The 8,717-nt window shown below is 37.2% G+C and overlaps 1 protein-coding gene across 2 annotated transcripts; it reads left to right on the forward strand.

The window, feature by feature from the left end:
* The first annotated feature begins 2,778 nt into the window (after positions 1-2,778).
* Positions 2,779-8,716, forward strand: slc25a55a (solute carrier family 25 member 55a). Of its 2 annotated transcripts, XM_034312744.2 has the most exons (10): positions 2,779-2,917; positions 3,878-3,980; positions 4,084-4,209; positions 4,559-4,614; positions 5,859-5,949; positions 6,033-6,151; positions 6,324-6,516; positions 6,648-6,802; positions 6,908-6,983; positions 7,443-8,716. In XM_034312744.2, exons 2-10 carry the CDS (start codon positions 3,961-3,963, stop codon positions 7,600-7,602), a joined length of 996 nt encoding a protein of 331 aa, XP_034168635.1. In that variant the 5' UTR covers positions 2,779-2,917; positions 3,878-3,960; the 3' UTR covers positions 7,603-8,716. The 2 variants fall into 2 exon arrangements, with proteins under 2 accessions (XP_034168635.1, XP_034168636.1); XM_034312745.2 differs by lacking the exons at positions 2,779-2,917; positions 3,878-3,980 and having other exon boundaries at positions 4,082-4,209; positions 4,559-5,212.
* The last annotated feature ends 1 nt before the right edge of the window (position 8,717 follows it).

The following is an 8,717-nucleotide window of genomic DNA, read 5'->3' on the forward strand; positions in this document are numbered from 1 at the left end:
CAAACACACATACGTGTGTATATATATATGTATATATATATAGGAAAAAAGAAAACTGTGTCGTTTAATATATATATATATATATATATATATATATATATATATATATATATATATATATTAAACGACACAGTTTTCTTTTTTCCTTAAAGAGTATATTTATTCATCTTAATTGTGCTTCTACTCTTTTCCCCTAAAGTCTATGTCCATTTTTTTTAAATAAGGGCCTTGTATCTAACAGTTTGTTGGAAGTTAGTTATGTATTTTCAGGCTTTTATAGAGGTCCATAGAGCCGGTGTAGTCTTTTATCAGTCACATTACCCCCAGTACCATGAGGAGAGTGGGCCACTGTCAATCCACTGCAAAACCACTGGCAGAGGTTTTTTTTTTTTTAGCAATAATACAAGTTATTTCCTCAAAATTACTCAAAATTATGACTTTTGTAATCTAAAGATTTCATAGTCAGCCCAAATTTCACTGCACATCACTAGATGCGAAGGCTGCAGGAGTAGCTCCAGAGTTATCTATCCAGCATAGTTTCTTTTGTTGGATGAAAATACTGAAACAGTTGTATTATTTAACAGCTGCTGTTCTTCTTTTGACCATCATGTATCCAAGACTAATCATACACTATCTCATTATCTTTATTATCTTGTTATCTTGGAGGGGAAGCACAGTTTTTTAACCTGAGGAAACAACTTGTGATTTCCAGACAACAGGACAGAAAATATTCCTCTACTGTCAAACATTTAAAAAATGTATATGAACAGTGAACTACACTAGGAACATTGCTTGAACCAGAAATAACTGTTGTATAATTATTGATATTACCATTGTAATGATTAATATTGTTACTATTATTCATATTTTTCATTGTTTTTATGTTATTGTTGTTCTCACAGTTTTTCTGATCCTTTGCCAATATTGTACTATATATAGCCAATACTGCTACTGAATTGAATTGAATTACATCTGGAAATCCACAGGGTTTTTGTATTTTTGTATTGTACACTTTTTTCCAAACTAATGCCTCTGCTAGACTTCAGTTAAGTGCTATAAAAGGCCCCTGAAGTAGAAATTCAGCATTGTATTAACTTATAATACACTGCTGACAAATGCAGTCTCCGCACTCTATCTTCTAAACTGTTTCTGCTAATATGTGGATAATGTAGGCTTGCTGTCATTCAAGATGTTTGATTCTCTCTTTTTTTTTTTTTGCTATGAAATGTAGCATCACACTGTGCATACTTGAAAAACTCAAACATGTCAGGAATATTATCCATAATATGAATGCGTTTAATATCTTACTCCTCAGAGATATGTCTTTTTCTTATCTGTTTTGCAATCACTTTAGATGCAGCTCAATAACTCAGTGATTCCTACAGGCCTGAACACAGTCTCAGCAGTTTTATCAGAATGCTGTGACTAGTCTCCCAACAATAACACAAGTGTATGTTTTGAAAAAAAAAAAAAACATAATGCTGCTAAAAAGTGATGGAATGTGACTGGTCAGCATTCCATTAAGAGTCACTGTAGACCCCTGTGTCTGATGTCCACTGGCATTTTAGTCACATTCCTGACGGTAAAGTTGGCCGGACATGTAACACAATACTGGATTCTCAACTGAAATGGATTTCCATATGAGTGGCTGAAGGCCAAAGGACTGACAAATTCAGTTATTTGGTGTTTGTTCTAAAATAATATCTAAAAAAAATAATTTTTTTTTTTTTTTTTTTTTTTTTTTTTTAAAGTAGTAGTAGTAGTAGTTGTACAGTTAATCACAGGTCTAGTGTTGTGCACACCTGCTAGAAAGCATGGGTCAAAACCCACTTAGCTTGGGCCTGTAGTGTTGAATTTGACCTCCAGAATGTCCTTGTGACTATGTGCCTCATGTACCACTTAATGTTTCATCTGCATTACACAGACCACCTACAGCAGAAACTGCTCAGTAATAGGCTATACTTTACAAGCTTGCGTCATGGAAAATAACAGGCATGTCTAGCAAGTAAAAATATGCGAGGGAATAACTATCATTGCACATTAGCTATGATTTAAACACACATACCAAATGTCTGTCTCACAGTGACATAAAACATGACCTGATGCAAACACTGTGGCACATCATTAGAGGTAATAAGAGAACTTTCCAGCAGTGTACTGCCCTAAGCATTGTGACCATGATGGCTGTGCTATTTTAGGATGTGTGATGTTGTGGATTATGACTTCAATTTTCTAAGTAAAGAGATCAGAATAATAAGGGTATTTCCTGAAGCCTTCTTTAATCCTATTAGAAGTCAGACTGTGTATTGGTAACATAGCATAGCATTACATCCCGTATGAAGAAACTAAAGTAGTATTAAAACACATCTAAAGCAATAGTCTGATGTTTGTTGGTATAAAGCTTATTCATTTCTGAGCTGCGTTTAAAAGGTAAACCAAGAATGTAATAGTTTTTTTTTTCTTTTTTTCACTTTTTCAGACATAGGACCGCGCCTATCCCAGATCCTGAATATCAGCAATATCGGTAAACCTTCCAGAAAAATACTGCAAAAGCAAGACACCTACAAAACGATAATAAGGTGCTAATATCAAGATCAACAGCTTTAAATGCCAATAAGTAATACTAGCACTGCTATTGTTAAAATTCGTGCTTAAGAATGAATAAAGTCGTGGCAGTGTAATCTGACACCACACGCGAGCTCTGTCACGGCAGTCAGCCCTTCGTAATGTGACGTAAACGGCTCTGATTGGTTAAGATGTGCTGACGCGGCCCTTCGACTCCTCCTTCTCCTTTAAAAGCGTATGGAATTTTCCAGTTACTCATTCATTCAAATTCACTCCGTGTGTAACGTACGGAAGCAGTTTCGGCGCCTTTTAATATTTAAGCATAGTTAGTGGTTTACAGTTGATTAAAAGGGTAAGTGTTCCTTTTTTGTAGACTGTAAATCTTAGGTTCACGGTTTTTCTAAACAGTTTGTCGTTAAAATTGTGTTTGTTGGTTTAGAGTTGGTTAGCTCCTTAGCTAACGTGTTAGCTTAATCATTAGCCGTTTATATTCAAAATTTCCGTGAAGCCTGCTAACATTATTCAGCAGTGTTGATTTAATTTAGCCAACCAGCCAGTTACAAATGGTTCTTGAGTATCTCTCAGTAATACAAATGACTCAACGACGCGAGCTAGAGAACTGCTTCACCTCGGCAGTGTGTCGTTTTCTGGAAACAAGCTAACAGCCATTGGTCTGTGAGGTTAGCTAGTCGGCTAGTGTTGCCTACCGGCAAAAGAGTGTTATCTAGTTGCGAAATATTTTGTTAAACAAATTAGAACAAAAAGCGTACGAATTGTTTTGGGGTTAGTTTTTAATCCCTTATCTTGTTTTGTTTTTTAATCCCTTAGCATGTTTTTTTAAATGCCTTAGCTTGGTTTTAGCGGGCTTTCATTTATGGCTAACTGCCATCGACATGTATGACATGGTGGGTTTGATATGTTGGGTACTTTTAGAAATAAAGCCAAAGATGGCAGACTGACACACTGTATATAAAAAAATATATATATATATATATATATATATATATATATATATATATATATATATATATATATATATATATATATATATATATATATATATTCCGTTAAAGGATGTGTAGGTAATGGTTAAATAAATTATATTTCTGATTCTAAATTTAGCATATGACAATCATATGACTAGTGTCGTGAGCTCATGTATATTAACAAGGCTGTGTCTATTTCCAGAGGGCCTGTGAGAGACCCCTGAGCCGCCTGGCCAGAGCTCATCACACGCCTACTTTAGCTCTGTGTGTGTGTTTACCAGCACACATGTTTATTGGTAAACTGTCCTCACTCTGTCTACTTTCAGGTTCCACCACCGTTCCTGTCCTGCGTAATCAAGCATTTCAGTATCGTTTCTCTGCTAATTATCCACATTTCCGATATTTCACAATGTCTCAGCAGCAGATCAGGTACTGTATGCATAGGAAGTTTTGACTGGCTTGTCTGTGAAACGCCACTGTGTCTCACTTATGAATTTGTTTGACCTTGCCTTTACTTTCTTTTCTTGCTTAGTCTCCCAGCCAAGCTCATCAATGGTGGTATTGCTGGTGTTGTTGGTGTCACTTGTGTGTTCCCCATTGACCTGGCTAAGACTCGACTACAGAACCAGAGACAAGGTCAACAGGTCTACAAGAACATGTAAGCAAACCTTTCTCTTGGTCTTTCCTGTTATTCCAGTACATGTACCTGTTCTGGCCCCTGGTACACATCATGTGATATTCAGGGCCCACTGTAGCCACGCCCTGATTGTGTGTTTAGCCTCAGGTGGTCCATTCCCTCCAATAGCAATGCTTAATCTCATTGGACTGTGTAACATAGACAGGTGTTCTCTTTCAGCTTTTGTAGTCCATAGCTTCTGAAGAACAAAATTCTCATAGGATTAAAACCCTGGGGCCAGGTTGCTATTTGTGTACGAGTAGGTGTGTCCAAATGGTGATATGGTCTTGGAATACTGATTGCAGTGGTTTAACTTGGTTTTCTTTTTTAGGATGGATTGTCTGGTCAAAACAGTGCGATCAGAGGGGTACTTTGGCATGTACAGAGGTAAGATTCATCCTACATTGAGTGTTTCACCATGTGGCTTATGCTAACAACAAATGATTATGGACTTTGAGCTATAGTAGCCTATGGCTTCTTCTACTTTGACATTTAAGCTGTGCTTAAATCCACTTGCCTGTGGTTCATGACAGCAGAACTGGTTAACTGGTTTTATGCTGTTCTACAGTAGAATAAAAAATTCACAATGGTTGGATCTATGTAGAGTTTGCATGCATCTATGTAGACATACAAACCACAATGTCCACAATTGTACAGTGGTTACTATTAATTTGCTGCACTTAATTACCAGTTAAATTGTAGACTTTTTATTATCACCTACAAAACACACAAACCCTATTGGAGCATTTTTTATTTTTATTTATTTATTTATTTTTTTATTTTATTTTTTTTTTACTACATGGTAGTTCTGAAATGAACTGAACTTGAGGTAGCAGATCTTTGAGCATAACAGCCCATGTTTGTATTGGGTTGTTGCTTGATGTGAGGAATGCTGTTTGTTTGCATCTGTGTTTTTTCATGTTACAGACATGGGTCCCCCCTGGGATAGTGAAGGCTAGCCGATTAAGGCGCAGCCACGCTGGAGGCAAATCATTTATCATGGTTCTTTACACTCTGCTCTATTACAATTAGGCACAATGTGTTTATTTTTTGAATAATTGTTGCTCCTTTGTTTTCTTCATAGCCTCTGAATTTCTGTTGACTGTCTTCATTTTGTCTACTATTACTAACTCCTTTGGCCATGTACTGTAGAACTACATGTCTTTCTAACCATCTTGAGATTTCAGTTTTCACTGACTTCTTTTTTTTTTTTTTTTTTTTCTCCTCCTCACACATCCTTCCCTCCCATTCTATACATACATGGCTATACATTATCTGCCACTGTCCCTTGCTCTTTAAGGCAGAGGGATCTTGAACTAGAAACTGTCTCTATTTTTTTTTCATCTTCCTTCTTTTATGCTCCTCATAATTCATTCTTTTTTGTCTAATATTCTAAGTTTTTGTTTATTGGTTCTCAGTTTCATTATGCCAAATCCCCCTCCATGATCATTCCATAGTCATTTGAGCTTTGCTCATATCCTGTTGGATATTTACTAATTCTTATTAATACATAGCATGGTTCTGTTTTTGTCTTTGGTATGATGGTGGTGGGGAATGGGTGCCCTGTGAGATTTGTATAGGTAAACCTTTTGCTACTCTTTTGGCTAACCTGCTGTGTTTTTGTCTTCTAGGTGCTGCAGTGAATCTTGCTCTTGTCACACCTGAAAAGGCCATCAAGCTGGCAGCCAATGACTTCTTTCGTCACCACCTTGCCAAGGATGGGTACGCATTGCTTTAGGAAATTCTGAGAACAGTGATTTATGCATACAGTATCCCATGACTGTTGTATTTTTGCTCTGTTACAGGAAGGGGTTGTCAGTGTTTAAAGAAATGTTAGCAGGTTGTGGTGCAGGCATGTGCCAAGTCATCATTACTACTCCTATGGAGATGCTGAAAATTCAGCTGCAAGATGCTGGAAGACTAGGTAAGCTTATACTCTTCCTTTTGCTCATGTTATTTAAGGCCACAGATTTCTCAGCTTGGTGGTATCTCTTGTATGCCCATGTTTGCTATCCTGTATTCCCTAGTATACAGTAAATGTTTGTAAAATAAATAAACAAAATAAATGTAATTGTGTATATTAAAAATCCTTGCAGCTGCTCAGCAGAGAATGCCTGGTATCCTGGCTCCCAATAAGCTGGCTCAGACCAGCACTGTGCTGAGCCGCTCCTATAATGTAGTGCCAAGCTCTGCTGCCCAAACTATCTCTGCAACGCAGATCGCCAAAGAGCTGCTATACACAGAGGGCATCCAAGGTCTATACAAAGGGCTAGGAGCAACACTTATGAGGTAAGCACATGTACATGTACTAGATGTGCATTTTAGCACCTGGTTTAAAAAGTTGGTCTAATTCTCAGCACTTTGTGATACATTGGTGTGATTTAATTATTATTTTTTTTTAATCTTCTCTTTACATCCAGAGATGTGCCCTTCTCCATTGTCTACTTTCCTCTTTTTGCTAACATTAACCGTTTGGGTAAGCGTTCTGAAGATGATGTGGCGCCATTCTATTGGTCGTTCATGGCTGGCTGTGTAGCTGGTTCAACTGCTGCAGTGGCAGTTAGCCCATGTGATGGTGAGTAAGGTGTTTTTTTTTTTTTTTTTTTTTGTGTGTGTGTGTGGTTCTTACCCCACTATTTCCTGCTTCTATACAAGCTCATTTCCTGTTCATATGTTTCAGTGGTAAAAACCAGGCTTCAGTCCTTGAGCAAAGGTGCAAATGAGGAGACCTACAATGGAGTTCTGGACTGTGTGAGGTAATTATTCAAAGCAATTATTTGAAAGTTCTCCAAAAATTTCATCTTGCTTAATAGAAATGGCACAGGTTTGATATTGGGCCAACATCAACAGAAATTTCTGGGGGAAAGTCAGAAAACAGAGGGGGAAAATGAGCAGAGGTGCTGTTTATTTTCATGTCCGTTATACTGGGACTTTTTATTTTTATTTGAATAATAGTCTTGGGGTAGTAGTGTTTGTCCAGTTTGTCAAATCTAATTTTAGGTGTCTTAAATGAATTGCTCCAATTAAAAATTGCTCATTTAGTTTAGTAGTTAGAAAATATCAACTTGGTCTCAGTCTCGAGGTTTTGGTAACAGAAAAGGAAATGGTGTTTTTGTGCCATCTGTTTATTGATTGTTTTTGCAGTCTGATTGCAGCTGCTTGTAAATGTTTAGTGAGCTGTGGCTGACACTTGTTTTGCTCTTTGATTTTTATAGCAAGATCATGAAGAAAGAAGGACCATCTGCTTTCCTGAAGGGGGCAAGCTGCAGGGCACTTGTCATTGCACCTCTTTTTGGAATTGCTCAAGTTATGTATTTTGTTGGAGTTGGTGAATTCATTCTGGGCCAAAGAGCATTTAACCTCCTGTCTCCTTAAGCAAGTCTCCAGAACTGCCTCAGATGAACCTGTGCTGGGGACATGAGTCACACACATTCATATAAAGACTAGATTTAGATCGACACGTGTGCTGTCGATTGTTTCCTTAGCCAGTTCCTGGCCTTACTGCACTTCCTGTCTGGTTTGCTCACTCATTTGAGTGGCTGTGGCCAGATTTTACACTTGATGGTAAGGGCTTTTGCAGGAGGTGTGCATGAGATGGTGCTCTACATCCTTCTAGAAGGATCTGTAAACATTTTCCCCTCAGTGAGGGAGGATGGTGTCACTATGGAGGCACTATAATCAAAATGACCCCCCCCCCTTTTTTTTTGTAGTGTCTGTTTTGTCAGTCATGTATTTCTGTGTTTGCTGGATTACTCAATGTGTCATTGTACTGATGAAGTCCAATATTTTTAATTATTTTACAAGCTAGCTACAACAGTTCTGTGTGGGTTTTTTTTTTTTTTTTTTGTCCTCCATTCCACTGAAATGTTTTTGAACTACATGAGATTGTGGGCACAAGGCGATTTGGTGGCCCCAGGCCAGTAAATAGTTAATTTTTTGAAGTCTGTACTGAGTTTTGTGGACCAGTTAGTCAGTTTCCAAGAGTAATGTTGATCTACCATAATAATGGTAAATATTTCATCACATGTGAAGTAAAAGAAACAAAACCTCTCCTTGGTTCCTAGAAGTTCAGGGTAACATCCTCTGGATTTCTCTGAGTAAAATGAATTACTGACTGACTAGAATCTATGTAACTGCAGTGAGAAAATAGTATATCTAGAATGTCATCTATCAAAAATGTGAAGGTCATAACATGTCTGTGTGGTTTACTAGATGAACAGTTGTGCTTAATACTAAAAAATGGCCCAGATGCCTAGTTACTTTTTAGTATGAACTGCATCTAGCTTGTAAACATTAAGGTTATTAAACATAGTACTCGGTGTTTTTTGTATTGGTTGTTACTAATCAGCATAAACCATGACATTGTTCGTGCGGTGAAACTTTTGAAATGATAGCACTTAAAAAAAAAAAAAAAAAAAAGTGTTGGTTCATTTTGTACTGTGATATTTGCAAAACAGACTTTAAAATAAACTTGAACATGTAGCTACAAG

Source organism: Pangasianodon hypophthalmus, chromosome 2 (assembly GCF_027358585.1).
Source record: "Pangasianodon hypophthalmus isolate fPanHyp1 chromosome 2, fPanHyp1.pri, whole genome shotgun sequence".
Lineage (NCBI taxonomy): Eukaryota > Metazoa > Chordata > Actinopteri > Siluriformes > Pangasiidae > Pangasianodon > Pangasianodon hypophthalmus.